This window comes from Neopsephotus bourkii, unplaced genomic scaffold (assembly GCF_033783945.1).
Source record: "Neopsephotus bourkii isolate Nb327-2 ecotype Australia unplaced genomic scaffold, CSIRO-AGI_Nbou_v1 NB_1825, whole genome shotgun sequence".
Lineage (NCBI taxonomy): Eukaryota > Metazoa > Chordata > Aves > Psittaciformes > Psittacidae > Neopsephotus > Neopsephotus bourkii.
Genome location: NW_026902298.1, coordinates 12,758,099 through 12,778,299, shown reverse-complemented (window position 1 = coordinate 12,778,299; position 20,201 = coordinate 12,758,099). Strand labels below are relative to the sequence as shown.

The following is a 20,201-nucleotide window of genomic DNA, read 5'->3' as shown; positions in this document are numbered from 1 at the left end:
TGAGTTGCAGGGACTGAAAATAACATCCTCATCTGTTGAGGACTTGTTTTAGTGGTATTCAGTGGTGCTGTGTCCCAAACTTTCTTATACAAAGCCTATTAAACCCAAATGTAGGGCTGTATGTAGGGTTTAGGTTTTTTTCTCTTGGAAACTGGAGGGATTGGAATTTCTATCATCCTGGTTCTGTGGCTTCAAGTGGCTATGTCTGCATGTTCTGTTGACTGATTAATGCTTTGAAACTCTGAGAAGAAGCCTTATTGCCATCGTTTTAATTGCTTTCCACAAAGTAATAATAGACTCTTGTATATACTACTGAAGTTCATGAATGTAGAATTCATGAATTATGGAAGTTTCATAATACCTATAGCTCTTCAAGCTGGTTATGTTTAATAACTGAGGGGGTTGGGCTATAAATCAGGTGCTTTCATTGTAGGCACAAATGCTAGCATTGCTTCTTAAGGTTGCTCAGTCATACTGTAATATAATTTTCAGTTGAAAGCATTAAAGTAGCAGCAAGAAGAGGGAATGAGCATGTTTTTAATGAGAATTCTGCAAAGAACTGAACCCATGTTTAACATGCTGTGTGAGGAATCAGCCTGTCTCTGAGAAACTACTAAACCAAAAAGGCATAATGTAAATAACTTTCTTCCTGGTTTCCTTCAGCTGCATTTAAGTGCATGTCAGATTTCTGTGGAGTTGTAAATGGCAGTGATCCAGTGTGTGGCTTATGCTGCCCTCTGTTTTCAGACCTTTGCTTAAGAAATGGCAACTTGTGTGTTTGATGTCTGTGAGAAGGGAAAATAATCAGTTCTTTGACATATCACACCTGGGATTTTTTTTGACGAAATCCTGGAATAAGTACAATATATGGCAACTATGCAACCATAGTCTTGTCTTTCCATTGCACTGAGAGAATAAGAGACTAAATTCTTAGGACTGCAATCTAAACTATGCTTGCTTAGTAAATTGGTCTAGATGTTTCTGGGTTCTTTGTTTAGTGACAGAATGTAAGGGGTTTGTCCTCTTTGTCATTCATAAAGCATTCATCTTGGGGAGAAAGCTGTGTTTTCCTGTGTGTGATATATCTGTGAATTAGCAAAACCGAACAGCATGAGTGGCCTACATCTGAGCAAGCATATGCTTAAATACTATGAAATCAGATAAATAAAACAAATACTGCATGCTGGCACTTTTATTTCTAGGTGGAAATAACCAAGTGTATAACTGATGATCTTTAATCCTGAAAAATCTTTTCATGAGATGTCCACAAAATGTCTAAGTCTCTGTTTACACAGAAAGTCTGGTATAATAAAAGATGGTCTCAAGTTTCCTACTTGAGCTTGTCTGTTGTGGATTCTAGCTCCCTTTTTTCCTCCAACAAGAAAAATTAGGCACATCTTTCTCCCTCTCTGTTAAATCAAAGAAAAAAGATGCTTGGCAGCATTCAAGTATCTGTTGCCGCTTTCATAGCAGTATGGAAGTGGACAAGAAATAAGCAGAAAACTAGAGCATCATATTAGTATGCCACTGAAATGGTGGCCAGTTGTGTGACAAAATTGAACACTATTAGGGATTGCTTTGGAAGTCCCAGACTGCATGTGTGGAACAGAGTTGTGTTTCACTCCAGATTGTTTCAGTGGTAGTTGCTTAAAGGACCATGGCTCTTCACTGCCATCTAGAACTGCTCTTTAATCTTTACAAAACATATGACTGTTGTTCCTTTATTGTTCAGAAACTCTGTTTCTTGATTGTATGCGCCTTATCAATTGTTTCTGTGGCCTAGCTGGCCTGCCCTTTGGTATGTTAGACTTTCACCGAAGTTGACAGTCGTCAGCAATAACCTCAAACTTACCTGTTTCACAGGCAGTAACTTGACTAGATTTCATGATTATTTAAGTGTGCTAAGGGTTGTCTTGAATATGTAACTTGGCACAGTTATTTTATTACAAATGTGGTTTCGCTTTAACCAGTGTGATTGTACCATACATAAGGTTTTGGCGGGTTAGCTTTAGAGCACGGTTCTCTGTGCCCCATGTTTGCAGGGCAACTGCTACCAAGGTTTAAGGCATCATATACTTAGACATCAGCATACCTGGAGTACCAAAAAGTTTCTGTATGGACCTATTGCATGCACGCATTGCATGCTTTTATGATTAGGCAATACTGTGCTCACCCATGTTTGAACTGCTGCAGTCAGGTGCATTTCTTGTATATGACTTTTGGGCTGCTTATGCAGTTTCCACACAGTTGGTTTTGTGGAGTACAAACTGAACTCGTTCTGTGATGCTGTACGTAGCAAGGCCTGTTTGACCTGCTTCCTGAAGGAGTCAGGCTGACTTCAACGTGTTTATGGTACAACTCTAATTTAGCATGTTTTGAAGTTTGAGTTGCTTAGGTTACTCTTTAAAACACTGTTCAAATGTAAGCAGGATTCTACAAGTTTTCTGCTGCCCCTAAATGTGTCTCTGTCAGAGAAGGTTCTGTTTGTACAGCTTAGGGCCACCAAAGCTTTTTTTCTACACACATCGTACAGAATGTGTGTTGTTACCCCTTAAATTCTCTGCTTCTCACTGGAAAACGCTGCAGCTGGGGTGCTTCATTATGGGAACTGCCATTTCCTTCACTGTGAAGGTGATTACAGACTTACACATAGGGATGCTTTTCTGTGCTCGCCAGGAAAGCTCTAAGTTGAAAGAGTGATTCTTCAGAATATTTTTCAGAATTGTGACAATTTCACAGTTCTGTGCTTCAGAATCTTAAGAGTTCAATTTTTTTAGCTTTTAATTTCTTTCTGTTTCTCTCTTGTGGTTTTGTTTGGGTTTTGGTTGATTTGGGGGGGGTTTGTTTTTGTTTTTTTTCCTTATTAATCCTTCTGCTGTTTTCTAAATAATATATACAAGGTGAGATTATTATTTTTTTTTGGTAATTCAGTCATGGAATATGGCATTTAATAACACCCACCCTAGAATAAGTGTTTCTATTCTGCACATTATTGGTGTCTGTTCATATCTGAGTTTTTAAATTACCTTTCTAGAAGTTTAGTTTGTTTCTAACATTACTGAACAGCAACTTTTCTTACTGGTGATGTTTTAATATGGAATAACATCACAGAACCTCAGTGTAAAACCTTCACTCTTTGCTGTTGGTGTTTTTTGTCATCATCTTGTAATTGCTTAACTAATTACATATGAATGAATGTAACACTTGCATAATGATAGAATTTATAAGGTATCACTAGGAGGAATGTGAAGTCTCCTGACACCAAGAAAGGAATCAAAGGTTAACTTTCAGTTTTAAAAAGCAAGAAAACAGCAAAGGGATGATGTAAAAATGCAGGATAGGCACGGTTTCCCAGCATGCTTTATTTATAACTCTGGAAAGCACCCAGGCCATGGATAAAGGAACCGATCACTTTCTGAAGGGTCAAAAATAGACACAGGGTGCGACATTCAACACTGTGTCTCTTGGCACACCTTTCCAGCTTCTGTTGTTGGCAGGAGGATGTGCCAGAAGCTTCCTGGCTGTCGGTCCAGGCACTGCGTAAGTAGCTGGAGGAGAATGTGCAGACCTGTGCCAGCATTGTCCAAAGTCAGGCAAAGCTCATCCCAGTGAACGTCACCCCTGATGCTACAGAAGCATCACAGGTGACGTTCACAAAGCCCATGTCAGGCAGAAATGTTTGTATTATCTGCAAGATTTGGACGGAACAATGAGTGTAAAGAGAGGAGGAAGGAGAATTAATGTCTAGCAGGGTGTGGGGAGGAACTGGTTTTAGAAAGGGAGGTGGGGTTTGGTTCATGATTGAGTGGCACAAAGGCAAGGGCTTCAAGAAGTATGGGGAAAGAGCTCAGAGGAACTTGTAGAAAATTGGTTAGCTTGCATTTTTAGAACTGGAATTACTTAAACACAGGTAATCTTCTCAGTTCAAGCTGGCTGGTGGAAATGTAGTCATGGATTAAGTAAGGTGATGGATGTATTTGCAGCACTGTGTCAGGCTTTCCCTTGGCGTGAGAGACTTCTCTTGCACTGTACATTCTCCTTAGGATTAGTCCACGAGCAGGAGTGCAGTTAACAGTGTTACCCAGGAGCACTGGATTGTGACAGGCTTTCATTAACGTATCTGGAATTTTCCACTCTGGACAGCAAGAAGTGCATCTTCCCATGTAGGACTAAGCTCCATTTGAAGACTGGGAAATTTAGGTGCTCACCTGTGGTAAAGCTTTAGAAAGAACAGCAAATTGGGCATGGGGAAAAGGATGCATTTGTCCACATCTAAATTGTAATCTTGGTTGTGTGGTATTTAGGCAGAAATGGCAGGTGGGATCACTCCATCACTCTGCCCACCCCTCTGCCCATCACTCTCTTCATCTGGTAACTGGGCACTGTTCTGAGTTCAGAGGCTGCTCATGGCAGCGTTCATCTGAGAGCCGCCTCTCTTCTGCTGTGCCGGTGCTGCCGGCCCCAGGGGTGGAAGAACTGGACACTGCTCAGACTATCTGTGCTCAGACAGGATGGGTGGAGCCCATCAAGCTTCCCTAATTGTTTACTGCATTGCAAAAGCTTTGGGAGACGGTATTAGGGCAAGGCAGAAATCATTTACCTTGGGCCCACAACAGAAACCTACCATTTGCTTAATTCTTTATTGCTAACTGGCTCAGAAAATTGACCCAAGCTCATCCTGCATGGTTGTACAGCTCTATCTCTGAGTAAGGCTGTCATGCATGGGCCTGGTACTTTGCCCCATGCTGGTGACACGTGAGAGCTCATGATCATTCCTCTTATCAGTGCTTCCAGCGCTGGTAACCGTGTGCAGTTTCTCTCAAACTTTGTAGTCTCTTCTGCATTGATTCATTTTATTCTTCTCTGTGGTTTCTGCTCAGCCTGTTACTGATGCCCAACAGTTATGCCTCTGTCAGAGGCACCAGCTCACTCCCGCTGTGCAGCCTGGGACGAGCTCAATAGCTCTGCAGTGCTACTGATGGATCACTGCTTTCCTCTGGCCCTTACCATGGTGACTTGTGACTTTCTAATGTGCTTTTGCCAGTTAGTATTGTACCTGGTGAGACGCAGATCCTCAGGCTGAATGTAATTGCTGTGACATCAGTCACTGGGAGCAAACCTTTAAAGAATCAGCCTTGGTAGAGCATCAAGAGGCTGAGAAATATCAACACAAGGTGTTTTTTTGGTTAAGTTTTCCAAACATACCGGTGTTGACCTAGTACTGCTTAACTTTGAAAGCCCTAATCCACACACAGGTACTGTATGTGACAGGATCCTAAATGCATTGTGTCTCAGTGCTGAAATATTTAACGATATATCACTTCTCTGTAGTTCAGGTATACTTTAATGTGTAACCACTGAATTTGTATATAAACCAGGTTCACTTCTAATGACATTTTCATTAAAATGAATAGATTTTTTTCATGTTTTTTTGTTTTTAATGAGCTCTGTTTCTTACCCATTTTCAACAAGTGGACTTTTCTTTCTCAAAACAAATGCTTTATTAATATTTAATTCATACTTAAAATAAATTTATTGCTAGTTAACATGCACTTGTTGACTGTAAAACTGGTTTTTTACAGTTCAACATCCATCAAACATGTGGTGGGAATTAATATTTATTTAACCAGCCTTACAAATCACCTTCTCACCTATCAATTTGTGGAAGACTTCACAGGATTAAACTTGCTTCGTTTTGCAACTTTATGTATTTTATTTCAAGCATATTTTCTTCTACATGACTGAAATCAGAACAGGTTATTGCACAGCTCAGATTTGTGCACTGCTGCAAATACATGGTGACATGCAGGTGACATACAAGATGTGTCACTTCTCTATTTCCTGCTGAATTTTCATGAAGATAAATTATTCACGCTGGTTTTGATTAGATTGTTAGTGTTAAGTGAGTTCTCTTCCAGCTGTGTTTTGTGCAGCTTTCCTCCATGCCCCTACCTTTCATATTGCCTTCACCCCTTCAGGAACTGGTCACAGGAAAGAACGTAGCAATGCATCGGAACTGCATTATCTGGAAAGGGGCCACATTTTGCATTCCTTACAAAGTAATCCTTTTAATGGAAAAGATGATGTTGGCTTTTCTTTTTTGTATAGACAGCTAATGAGGCTGACCTGCATCCTTTTGGATCATAATAATACCTTTTGAACATAGCCCTCTCCTTTCGGTTTGACATATTTGTGTTGGATTTTTAGTGAGGTTTTATGCTATCTTTTTTTCTTTCTTTTTTTTGAGGGGTGGGGGAGGAGAGGCAAGGCAGACAGGTAACTGGGGACATTTTCTTACTTTTAACCAGAATGTTTGGATTTCATTTCATATTCTATTTCTATTTTTGAAACAAAAGATTTAAGTCAGAGTTCTTTCCTGTGTTGCTAAACATACGCAAGTATGCTCTATGACAAAGCTGGAGTTCACCATTTTTTCCTACAACTTTCATGTATGTCTGCTTTTCTTGCTGTTGGCCCTAGCCAGGTTCTACTGGAAAGCAAAAGAAGTGCTGAGATACTTCTGGGTTCCCTGTTAGACTGAATTGTTTTAAGAAGAGTTAAGCAACTGTACAGTGTGCCTGGGTATATACTTTACGTATACTGTTTAAAAGATGCTAGGGAGAATGAGGAGTGATCAAGTCTGCTTGTATCTGGGCCAGGTGTATACGTGTTGAATAATTGGCTCATGTATGAGTAGTCTAAGCGGGTTTTCTTGGCTGGGGGATTGGAGGTTTAAAAGCTTATCTTGCACAGCTGGGAAATGACCCAAGACACCCTGGAGGGCTCACTGGTGGTAACTGAACTTCCTTTACTGTTAAGCATTTGAACATATTCTGCCAGGAAACATTTATTCTGTTTGGGTTACTTTGCACCAGTCCTTGCATTTTGACCACTCCCTCTTTTAGCTCTGGTTTGTTTCTAAGAGGAAGAGGAGGGGTGGGATGTTGGCTCGCAGTTCATACCTTGCTGTTCCTTACTCAACCAAGCTGAGTCACATCCATGCCAAGCCCCATGCCATGTCACTAGTGGTGACTCTCTACAGATTAGATGTGTCACTTCTGAATAAGCAGCTCCTGAATACTGTTTGTGGTATGAATTAGGCCCCAGCTGCACTTATAAAAGCATTCAGACAGGTGCTAAGAATAGGCTTTCCTTCAGAACATCAGAAAGTTTCGGGTGATCAGAATGGTCAGCTCAGGCTCTGTAATCTGTCACGTCCCCAAAGCCATCAACAACACAAGCACGTTACTTGTAAATTTTATCTCTGAGTCTGCTGTGGCAGAAATAACAGCAAGTGTTGCAATGCAAAAGGAGGTGAGTTTGGAAATGGTTTGAAATCCAGGTATTTTCAGTTGCTGACTTACTCTGTAGTGCTGCACCTGCACTGTTTCCCTTGTCAGTACAGATAGGCAATGCTACCAAAGTGGTCAGTATTAACATTAACAAAGAGAGCTTCTGATAAGAGCCCCACAGACCTGCATGGCTTGTGTGCTGTGCTGGAGCCAGAACTCCTGGGAAGAAGCAAACATGGGTGTGAGATGGTAACTCACAGCAGCACAGAAGATAGTGACATAAGAGATGGATGGCAAGGTTGAAGGAATGGCAATGATAAAAATAAAAGGCTGTAGCAGTGAGACTGGTCTAAGGAAATATGGCATACAATCGGCCTGACCTCATTGTCCACAGATGCTCTCCTCCAGGTGGACCATCTCCTTTTTTTCCCCCCTCTGTAATGCTGTGAGTCCCTTGTTATCTATCCCCAGCCCTACATTCTCCGAGACCTGCTTTTCTGAGTGTCAGGACTGTAATAGTATATTCTTCCTTCAGGCTACGACTTCTGCCAGGTCCTCCAGTGGTTTGCCGAGAGGGTTGATCGCATCATTCTCCTTTTTGATGCCCATAAGCTGGATATATCTGATGAGTTTTCAGAGGCTATTAAATCATTCCGGGGCCAGGATGACAAGATTCGAGTGGTGCTTAATAAGGCTGACCAAGTGGACACGCAGCAGCTGATGAGGGTCTACGGTGCACTCATGTGGTCCCTGGGAAAGGTGATCAACACTCCAGAGGTGCTGCGAGTCTACATTGGCTCCTTCTGGTCTAATCCTCTCCGAAACACAGAGAATCGAAGACTCTTTGAAGCCGAGGCACAGGATCTCTTCAAGGATATCCAGGGTCTCCCGCAGAAGGCTGCTGTGCGCAAACTCAATGATCTCATTAAGAGGGCAAGACTTGCAAAGGTAAGAAAAGATAATAAGCCCTAAATTAATTGAATGAGCAGTGTGGACTTCTAAGCAAAAATGAAGAGGATTTGCACTTACATTGATGTAAGAATAGTCATCTGAGGGTGTCTCCCACCTCTTATGTTGTCTTAATTAACTCTCTGATCATAACGATGTGCTTAAAGGTTGTTTTGCTTTGGATTTCAGTTTTTTTTGTGGCCTGAGCTTTAGCACACGCTCCTAAAGGCAGTTGCTTCTTTGAAAATTCCATTTAAATTATGTTCTTGATGATATTTTATTACACATTGCTGTGATCTCAGTTTTGTGGATGTGGTTGGCAGCTTTTTGCTTTCAATTTTTACAGTCATTTTTGAAGTGGAAAGGTGTCAGATGGATCATCTTTAGGTGTTTCTTGGTAATGTAAAATAAAAATGGATAAAGGTGAATACAAAATACACTGCTCATAGGACGTGCTAATTAGCTATGGAAGGGGAATACACTGTTAATCTGCAGGAAAACAGCAATGGAATCTTCCTGCTGTTGTGTTTTGTCTTCCAACTGAACTTGAAATACAGGCACTCAAAAATTGTTTTTGCAGCATTGTATCAGTTTTTTTCCCCTCCTGTTTCTATGCCACTTGGTTCTTAATCTCTTCTAAAACATACTCAGTAACCAAAAAACCAAAAGCAAACTCTTAACTTGCTGTCAAATTCAGGCATTTTTTTTTAAGTCCTGTGACTCACTATCCCACTTTGAAGAGGGGAACTGTTCTTATCTACAAGAAACACATGTGCCTTCTAGCAGACCTTAGACCACTTAGCATACACGTGCAAAGCTCTTGGTGCTTGTGAACTATATATATATATATATACTTTTCAGGTTTTTTTCTAGAAGTATTTTTTAAACATAAGATCCATAAAATTACATAGTTATTTATAAACTCTCTTAGACAGACATTTACTGAATCAGTTCTGTCTTTCTGAATGCTCATATCTAACCTATCAGAAAATTTCATGGGTTTATGCAGAAACCCTGCCTCTTCATGCTGTTTATTTTTTCTCCTCTGTAGAAATATAAATGTGTCTGCAATTAAAATGCATACACTCTTTTTAGATATGAGGAAGTGATGTTGTGTGAAAGTTGTGCGAATAAAAACTAGTTACATCATTTTTTCTTTAAAAACAGAGTTTTCTTATTTTCCTCCAGTTTCAAGTAAGCCTCCTAAGTAAGTAAGGAAAGGAATGGGAGAGCATTACCTCTGTACAGATTGTGTAAGATTTGTGCAGAATATTTTAAGGCACGTTCTGCCTTGTTTTCATAGATATTAAGTATTATACTTCCACCACATCTGTGTAATCCCTTTTCTTCTACTCATTTTTTGTGGTAGTCCATCTTCTGTGTGAAAATTCAAGTAACTTCTGTTTTGGGAACAGCTGTGTCCTATTTTTAATGAAGAAGGACTCGAGTTTTGTAAAGATTTGTCCTGTTGTGAAGATCATTTCACTTCAGTGGTCCTGGCCAGGTCAGAGCTTAGGAAAGCAGTTTGATGACATTAAGTCGTGATAGATGTGCATTTCTGATAAAGCAGGCTGCCCTGGCACTTCCCTTTCATGCACAGAACATCAGTGTCCAAACAATGAACTGAGTAAGTGAAATCACCTCAGTTAAGTGCAACCACTCTCTACTGGACCAGATCACTTGTTCTGTGGCTAAGCAGATCCTTTTGGTGGTGAAAGGTGGTTTGAGGGCAGTAAAGGGGAAGAGATGAATGGTTCTGGGTAAGGGCAGAAAAAGTGTGCATGGGCAGGATGGATGTTTCGATGGCAGTGCTGGATTAACTTGATCACAGCATATAGGAAACTCTTAAGAGCTCTGCAAGTGTCAATGTGTTTTAGAGCTTGTCATCTTAAATTAATGTCTTTATATGCTGGAAAGGCCCTGCTTTTCTCACTAATGCTTCACAAGGCAGCCATGGCGTGCTGTTCTTACAGTATACTGACTGCTTTATCATCCTCTGGTGGATGCATATATACAGATTATAGGTACTCACTTCTCTGGAATAAATAGATAGGAATGCAGTGTCACTTCAGTTAGATAGCCCTTGACTTAGCATGCTTGGATTTCTTGAAGCATTATTCCATTTCTTCCCACAATAATTGGTGAGGCAAATGGAGTTACACGTCATTAGCACTGAGACAGATGGACCAGTATGGCTAGTGTTCTGTGTGATCCACGCATGTCACATAAGAATGTAGTTTTGGGGCCTTGTTTTTTCTTTCACACTTGGTACTGATGGAATGCTGTACATTCCTTCTCCTTACACTGCAGGTGTGCATCTATTTCTTTTAAATATGTTTGCTTTCTCTGCGCCCTCAAAGGAACGCTGAAAGCAGCAAAAGCTAGTGCGTAACTGTTCATGTAAATGTGAAGTTCCAGACACAGTCATTAATATTATCTTATCCTTGATCTGGCTTATAGAAACTTTCTTTTTATGACATGGGTGAAGAGTATTAATGTTAAGTGTAGGTAAACAGCAGTCTTGATTTCAGTTTTGCTTCTTCTTAGGTTCATGCTTATATCATCAGCTATCTGAAAAAAGAAATGCCTTCTGTATTTGGAAAAGAGAACAAGAAGAAGGAACTGATCAGCAGACTGCCAGAGATCTACATCCAGCTGCAAAGGGAATACCATATCTCAGCAGGAGACTTCCCTGAAGTCAAGAAAATGCAGGTAGGATTATAGATTACAGTTTCACTGAAACAGTACTAAATTTCTGCTGGGACTGCCAAATTAGAAAAGGTAGGACAGAGTATCTCAGCATTACAGTTTAGGATCTTCACAATAGAGCATCTGAAGTGATAATCGATCATGTGTCTGTTACGGGGTTAGCATGACTTGAAAGCAGTATACAAACAGAAAAACCTGGTCACTTGCTTAGTGTGCCTTCACTGATACAAGACTTTAGCAGATGCCATGAGAATAAAGCCCTCTGTCTTATTAGTAAATACTTGATCTCTCATAGCAAGTACTACTAAAGGTTTTGCTCAAAAACAGTGACAGTGGACAGTTATGTGCTAAGCTGGTTCCTATTTTATATTGCTTCTGTAATGCTATCATGTGCTTGTGTAGGTGAGGAAATCCTTAGTCACATATTACTCATTTTTACCCTACTCTGTTCTCGTTCTTACTGATACTAGTTGCTAGTAACAAAGGCAATGTGTTACGTGAAAAATACAACTTGCAACCTATCTCTTCTGAAAATGGTGCCTTTCAGTTTTATCCTGTCTTTTTGAGCTTGTATTCTATGAAGTGGGAGGAATAGTCTCAATTTATACTGTTACTTTTGCCTTCTCTTTTGAACTGTATGCAATCTTACTACCAACTTCCTGTCACTTTCTCACCTTTTTATTTCTGTCCTCTGATTTGAGGTGAGTTGTTTATAGAGAGCACCCTAGGGAAGTACAGCTAATGTTGTGTTAGCAATGGTTTTCAAATTATTCCACAAGCCTCAGTTTGCAACTTTTGGATCACAGGTCATAAGCTGCTTAAATGTCCTTTGAATTAAAGATAATTCAGCTTGGATGCTGAATGACCATGATGGAGGATGTTTTCCAGATTGACACTTGCATATCATTCTGACAACTTACGTGATATGCTTACACTGCTAATCATAGAGAGTGAGGACTGGCTGGTAACCCAATCTATAGCAATGCACAAATAGGGTTTTTTGGGAACTAAAGTAACATGTGAATCAGGTATTAACATGAGACAGTAAATTATAGATGAAACACAAGATCTGTTTCATCTGTGTTTTCACAGACAGGATTGTTCAAGGATTTAATAAGTTCAGCTTTTAAAGGGGGTTCTATGGAAAAAGTTAACTCTTCCCTTGCCCCTTTTGTTGGTGATGAAAAATGAGAAAATGAGAGGTGGTCACTTGCCAGTTTCAATACTGAAACAAAATTTGAATGGAACTTCATCAAACTGATAGTGCATGTCACTAAGTCTCAGCAGCAGATGGCAGCAAATATATACACGAGAGATCAGTCACTTCTGTAATGAGGAGCAGAATTACAGAAAACAAAATTGTGCCAAGACAGCAGGTTTGACCTTTGCTTTCTAAGATGTATTGCATATCATAATTTTATACTGATCAGTTGCCATAAATCACATGATTTTGTATAAATGTCACCTGAACAGAGTGATGGGTGTTGATGAACAGTTTTCCTGTGAGAAATCCGAAGTTCTGTGTGCGTAAGCAAAGCCACTTGCCTGTGCTTCAGGTTTCTTCGGTTCATACCATTATAGTTCTGATATGTATGGGAGCAGCTCCCTGAGGTAGTAGAAGGGATCCGTTAAAGCAGGTTAACACAATTTTGAGAGGGGTTTGGGTAGGTGTGCACGCTTGGGGTTTTTGTTTCCACTGGTCTCTTCCTGATTAGCATTTTGCAAGTAGAAATCATTTAATAATTGCCTAAAGCATTTTTAATTTTCCAGTGCTCTAGTGTAAAACATGCTTGGGCTTGTGTTGGCATAGCCCATATCACCTAGTTAAACATCTTGCTGAGGTTACTAGAGTTATGTACAAGATGAAAACTTGGCAGGAACCATAGGACTTCATGAGTTCTGGCAGCACTTCTGTGAAAACACTGCTGCTATTACCCCAGCTCAGTTTTTCTTTATTGGTAAAGGACACTTCTTCGTGGCCTAACTACAAGCAAGAAGTTTGATCTATAAAATCAGATCAGGCCTCTAAACTCTTGCATTTATTTTTAACTTCAAACATTGCATAAGTGCTAGCAGGACTGAGGACCTGTTTACATGTTTCCTTTGATATTTGGAAGAAAATCACCAAATGGAAAGTTGTTCAGTAATATTCATCAGCTGCCATGATTTTATGCGTTACCACTTTGAAAATTGTTTTGTAAATGTAATTTAATAGACAAGCTCATACACTGTTGCAAAATTATCTTAATGTGTTTGAATATATTGTGTGTGTGGTACATATGTGTCAGCTTTGCTTTGAGAACTTCAAGAGCCATTTCAGTTATGGAAACTGCTTCAAAAGGTAACAGATTATTTTAATCTGAAGCCCATTCTTTAGTGTCTTCAATGTATTGGAAATGTTTCTGACTACTGTCACTGAAACCTTTGTCATTTACAGGAGTTGCTGGAGAATTATGACTTCACTAAATTTCATTCTTTGAAACCAAAGCTAATTGAAGCTGTGGATAACATGCTAGCCAACAAAATTGCCTCCCTGATGAACCTGATCAGACAAGAAGAGAGCAATATGCCCACAGAGATTGTACATGGTGGAGCATTTGATGGCACCATGGCAGGACCTTTTGGCCACGGATATGGAGAAGGTGCTAAGGAAGGAGCTGATGAAGAGGAATGGGTTGTTGCCAAAGATAAACCTGCTTATGATGAGATTTTCTACACTCTGTCACCAATCAATGGCAAAATATCGGGGATTAGTGCAAAGAAGGAGATGGTGACTTCAAAACTACCCAACAGTGTCTTGGGGAAGATCTGGAAACTTGCAGACTGTGATGGTGATGGCATGTTGGATGATGAGGAGTTTGCATTAGCAAAACATCTCATCAAGATTAAACTGGATGGATATGAACTGCCTGGCACGCTACCTTTCCACTTGGTGCCACCATCTCACAGGAAACCTTTCCAGACAGCAGAGTGAAAAATAAAGGGAGAAGAATGAGGGGTTTGGAAATCTTTCAACAAATATGTTGAAACCACCAAAATTTGAAATTAGGCTTAGATCATTAAACCTCACAGCACATTTCACACAAGTTACTGAAATTAGAAGCACGGTAGCAGGACAAACATTCATGTAGCTGTTCCTGCTGACCTTCACTCAGACATGCTTATCACAAGTGCCTTGTATAGATCTGTCTTAAGGTGAAAATGTTTTTTTGTAGTCCTGCTTCCATGTCTTGCTGGCTCTAGAACCATAAAGCAGAAAAGGTCATGTATAAAGATCACTGATCGTCACCCAATCTAAATACTTCCAATCACAAGTTTCTCCAAACAACTTTAAATACTGCAAGGAAGCTCTAAATATTAAATTCGCCTGCCTATGCAAGGAACATTTTCTATGCTAAAAGAGACTTCAGGCATGGAGTGAATGTCAGCATCTCTATAGTTTAAGAAAAGGCTGATATAAAAGGAAATGTTATTTTTGTTCTTTTTCTTATTTAATAAGGGGTTAGAAAAAGAGAAGAGTTTTTTAAGTGGTCAAAATAAAAGCAAATGTGCTTCACAACTGTATTGATTATAGCTGGAACTGCAAAATGTTAAAATTATTCTTTCAAGCTGTCATCATTGTGTCTTGTTATCTGAAGAACTTCTGCTTCGATTTTAAAAGAGCACTATATGCGCAGTATTACGATTAGAAGAACTGAATAGCCTTTGTTCCTTGGGCTTGGAGTTTCTGTTGAAGTTTCAGTTTAGCTGCTCTGCAGACAGTAAATTCCTGAATTGTTCAAAGTGGCAACAGAATGTTTTCATAAGCTAAAAAAGAAAAAAAGAAAATTGTGTTTCCATTGAAAATCAAGCCTCACTTTCTGTTAGGAAAGGTGCATTGCTCAAAGTCAGCCTCATCAAAACACATCACATTGGCTTGGGAAATTTTCACTGGTATTTAATTTCTATTTACAGGTAATTATACAGTTATCTCTATATTTTTAATATATTATATTTTTAAGAAAAGTTTTTAACGCTTTCTTTCGTTAATGTGTAGCTGACAACCACAAAAGAGAGATTTGATTCCTATGAAGGCAGATGTGAGACAGGGAAGTTAACAGGAATCCTTACATTGACTGTAATAAATGATAGACTGGTCCCTCCAGATGTTACTCCTTTATCAAAAACAATCTGTGAAAGGAATGGATGCTTAATAAACATTAGTTTTTCTAACAACACAATCCAAGATGAACATAACAGCTTCTTACTGATTTTTATCAGTACCTTAAAAGAACGCAAATATTTGGCCCTGTGAACTTGGGTCTTTCAGGGAGGGCCAGTTCTTCTCTAAAATCAAACTTGGCAGTTAGTTTGCTCTGTGCATGTGAGCAGGAATTGGCTTGTATTCCATGTGTTGTATGAAACACCCTTCACATCAAAGGTACTGTAGTTTTGAGCACTTTTTGTTTGAGTCTCAGCAAGTGGTAGCAGTAGTGCCTTCTGAGACAGAGCAAGCCAAAAAGTATCTTAGCATCCTTGCAGTAGGGGAGGGGAGGGATGTAATCTAGGTATTGTCTCCCAGTTGAGATTTTAGTCACACCTACATGTTCAGATTTGTAGGTGACCTAAGAAGAGAAAGCTTCTTTCTTCAAAATGTATGTTTGTAGGTTGTCAGTCAGGTTTAATACTTAAGATCTTTCTGGACCTCTTATCTTTTGGCATCTGTTCTGTTCTGATGTGAAATTACTATGAACTTTGCCAGGGTTCTATCATGGGAAAACAAATGAAGCTATTTTAAGTAATGACAGAAGAACACCTTTACCTTGCCAGACTTCCAGGCCTGTATCAAGGATATCCTGGCATGTTTAAACTGTTCTTGAGGGTTTACTTGCTTTTTTTTTTAATTCTTCGGTTTTTCTCTCATCATTCAAGCATACCAGCTTTATTTATGTTAGACCTAAATTAGAAGCCATATTAGCCTTAGTGCATGTCCATGCACTTTAGTAGAGCTGTGAAACTTGACCATGAGTCTACCTGTGTGACTGTACATCTGCAGAGTAACAGATTTTCTATGTAATTTATTTTTCATTGAACAAAAAGTAGTCTGTAAACACTGCAGGAATTGTAAAACAGGCTGCAGGAGTAGTAATGTATGCTTGTTTGTGATTAGTGTCTGCAGTCAGTAATAAATTCATACACTGAAGACCAGTCTGACTAGCTTAGTAAGTAAAGCCACTGGGAGAAAGCAAGCAAAGCTTCTGTGTTGTGACTATTGTAGTGTGCGCAGAGCTGAGAGGATCAGGGAAGTTGCTGTCTTCCAGCTCTGTCTGCCTTACCTTGCTCTTCAGCAACACAGGGTTCCAGAGGTGGACCCATGCTACAGGTGGTGGGAACTGAAACTTCCAGGGGTGATGCTCCAAATACACTGGAGCCATGTGATCCCGTGCTGGTAGGAATATCCTCCTTCAGTGGGAGGAGCAGGATAGTTTCTCAGTGTTTTGTTTTTCTGGCTTTATTGGTAATAAAATGGAGAACACAGCTTTTTTTCAGTCTTCATAACAGTAAGCTAGCTTGGGCTTCAGGCAGACAAATTGAAATGCATCATTTTGATAAGTTAACATATTTTGTCCACTGGGGTTGAAATATTTTGCTTTGTTTCCTGTGGGATTTGGAAGGGGAATGCATGAAGCATAAATAGGAGTAGAGGTGGATTTTCTCTGTTTATCTGGAGGAAAATAAGTGTTTCAGGATTGGCGTGCAGAGCTACATGCATAAATGCATTTCTAAGTAGGTGCACTAGCATTGCACTTCATTGATAGGAATAAAGTATGTTTCATTATGTACTTTCAAATGGCAGTTTCTTGCACAGCTATTCCAATACAGTAGGTTGCTGTTGCTCAGGGGAGGGGATCTCTTTTCTCACTACCTCCTCACAGACCCACAGGCCTGTTTGCCCTGCTGGTGCTCTGGCTTGTCAGATTCTGCAAGCCCATTCAGTTAGTTGAATCAGCCACATGCAACAGTTTGGAAGATGTTCTGTGGAGTCAGTGAGTCTGTGTGTTAGTAGCGTGAGAAGTCAGTGGAATTACCTTCTGTCATGAAATTGTGCTGCATTGTTATTGGGAGCAGCAGTTACACAAAGTAACCTTTGGTGTTAGTTTGATACTAAGATCTGCTGAAGAAAGATGAAGGTGTTGAGTTCGTTGGCCTTTTTATGCCTAAGATTTTGATTATCTTTGCTGCGAGACCATTCAAAACTGTAATTCATCCCGTGAAATCAGTGCCCACTGATGCAGTCCGCTGCTATGAACCAAAGTAGAAACTGATGCTTTCACCTCTTTTCCAACTATTCTGAAACAGTTTTAACACCCAACCCTAGTTCTGTTCCCGCAGGAATGAATTAGAATTTTGTTGTAGACTGGAACAGCAAATGTGGGGCTACCACTCATAACCACACTTCAGGACAGCAGCAGCCTTTACAGCTGTAATGCTTGAAAATGGTGAGTTTACAGAGATTTTTAGGGCAGGGTGAGGTCCCAGTTGTTAGTTGGAGGTGTTAATGGGTTTGTGTGGAACCTGGTCTCACAGCAGCGGTATCTGGTCCCTGACTTTCAACATCGTTTGTCCCCAGTACTTGAAATGTTCCCTCTTTTTCTTCTTGTTTCCTTCCCTGTACAGCGTGCACTCGCTTCAGTGGAACTTTGCTGTTGGAATTCAAGCAGAGTTTGAAGTGTATGGTTTAATGGGTATGTGTAACTTAGCACTGAGAATGAACGTTAACTTTGTTTTCTACTTCGCGTGCTCACCTTTTTTAATATTTTTGTTAAATACTGTATTTTTCACTTCAAAGGCACTCTTAATTTTTGAGGGAAGGCTTGATCTGTGCAGTGTGCATCAGTTTGTCCAGCTAGGCAAACAAAGTTGTAAGCTCATTATCGTTGCACTTTTATTACACAATAAATTCTTTGCAGATACTGTAATATATTTTAATACGCTTTGTAATCATTTTTAGAAAGTGGTGATAAACATTGCTGATTTAATAAACTAATATTGAATTACCTGAGAATTTCTTTTTTAAGCTTCTTTCTGGAAGGTAATATGTCAGTGACTACGATTTTGTAATCCTGCTACTTAAGGTTTATAGGCATAGTAGCTATTGGCAAGCTGCTTATTTTCCCACCTCCGTTTATGTATCCACAGTAGGTTATGGATCTTTCTCTTCTGTGTCCTTGAACTTGTTGCTGGAATTACTGACCACACCAAGGCTGGACTCCAGACTTATATTTTTAAAGGAAAAACTAAAGAACTCCACACCTCAAGCACCTCTCAGCATTCAGGTTTTTATAGCAGAATGTAATTCTGGAGTTTCTTAATGTCTATGCATAAAAATATCTTACATTCTAAGTATGGATGATAAATCAAAAACTTCCTGTGTGGATTGAAAGCTTGAGACTTGAGCCGAGAGGCACTATTTTATCTTCACCAGCAGTGCTAACCTTGAAAATAATAAAGAGTGCATTCAATAACAGTTTAACAGAAAGTACTTTGTTAATATTTTTTGCCCCCCAAAATCCAAGCACATCTTCTGCACTGTGCTAAATACTGCTTAAAAATAACCAATTACATCAAAAGAACATTAATTTTAATGTTGTACTTAAATTAATACCTCCTGCCTCTCTCCCCCTGTAGACACACAACTTACTTGAAGCATCTCCAAATACACATCTGTGCTATCAGGATGCCATAGTTCAGCTGTTGCTCCTACTACTGTCAGATCTAAGTTGCTGTGGAGTTAAAGGGATTTGTATGAGGCAGTGTTAGCAAGCTAGGCTGTTTTGCTGGTGGTGGTCACCGTACATCACATGGAAGCAAGTGTTTCATGTACAAACAATGTTGTGGGTTCCCAGAGGCTACATTGCTGTTGAATTGCAGTGGCTTGTTTGAACTGTTCCTTATAAAAGTCAGAAATAGTTTAGAGAAAAGGAGGTTTTAATGAGATTTGGACTTTGGGGTTTGGGGTTTTATTAGCAGAGTGGTGTTTTACATACTCCCCTTACAAGACATTTCAGACTTTGAAAAATATACAGCACACTTCATAGTTAGATGTTCTACTTGAATCCACAATTTCTGTTTGGACAAGGGGAAAAGTGAGCAAATGTCCACACAAGCAGTTCAACTGTAAGTTTTGAAGTAATTGTTACTTCTAATATTTGGCATCCTTAAACTGTGAAACCTTTCTATTTACGCATACCATACTGTTTGTTTTCTCAAAACCATTTTATTGGCTCCCATGTTTGGTGTATTTGTAAGGACTTTGGAGCAGATGCTATCTGGAGCTTTGATCCAAGTCTTTATCACGCTACAAGAACCAACTGTGAGTGCAGTGGACATTTTAGAAAGCTTGCCCTTTGGGCTAGCCTGGCTGTCTTGGGTTGGAAGCACCAAGGAGAAAGCTGGCTGCCTTGCCCTACTTAGATGGATGAACAAACATTTGCTGAAGGTGCTTTCCTTCTCTTGGGATTCATGGCAATGAGCTATCTTCTTGAAATAAATGCCCAAACTCAGCAAACACCAGTACTGATCCAAACACAGAAAGAGGTGTACATGTTTTATCACAGATATATTCAGAAGTGCTGTATCTATATGGCTTTTCTGACCACTGAGAGAAAAAAATACCTTCTCATGTGAAAACCATGGTATTGAAATAGGTTCTTCTCCTTTTCCCCACAGGACTTCATGCTAGAACAGATTTGAGGTGCTAGCATGAAGGTGCTTTCAGTTGCTTTCTGGTCCAGTGAATACTGGAAACTCAGTGCCAGGTCTACCTTGTTCTTCTGCCTCAGATGGCTTGTCCATGTTCTTTCCAAGATGATGCTAGTTTGGCCACCTATATTCAGCTTCAGTCTGGAACTCTGAAAATTTCATTGTAGTGAAAGTAGCTCATTTTACATGGATGGTACATACCTCTCACCAGATGCTGTATTTCAGATGCACTATAAGATTTCTGACTATAATTTTTTGAACAGCTGCTTAGTGATTTCAGATCATTCTGTATTTTTTCTCAAAATGCATTCATTTCATGTCTAGTCTGAAAATAAACCATTAGATGACAATGTACTATAACCAGGAAGTTCACTGCTTGGCAATTTTAGCCTATGGTGAAGAGTAACTGCAATTTTCCTTCATTTTGCACTGCCCTATTTCATCTCTTGTCTGCTAAAATTCCCACCCCTAATGTTGACTGTTTGTACAATGCTGTGTCTTTTGCCAACT

General features: G+C 39.7%; 1 protein-coding gene across 1 annotated transcript in view; it reads left to right on the top strand.

Annotated features, from left to right (window-relative positions):
* EHD4 (EH domain containing 4) overlaps positions 1–17,986 on the top strand; it is a 30,631-nt gene extending 12,645 nt beyond the window's left edge. Inside the window, exons 4-6 of the mRNA XM_061343805.1 lie at positions 7,828–8,240; positions 10,788–10,952; positions 13,387–17,986. Coding sequence (XP_061199789.1) covers positions 7,828–8,240; positions 10,788–10,952; positions 13,387–13,923 — 1,115 coding nt within the window. The 3' untranslated portion in view covers positions 13,924–17,986. The remainder of the gene's footprint in view (positions 1–7,827; positions 8,241–10,787; positions 10,953–13,386) is intronic.
* The last annotated feature ends 2,215 nt before the right edge of the window (positions 17,987–20,201 follow it).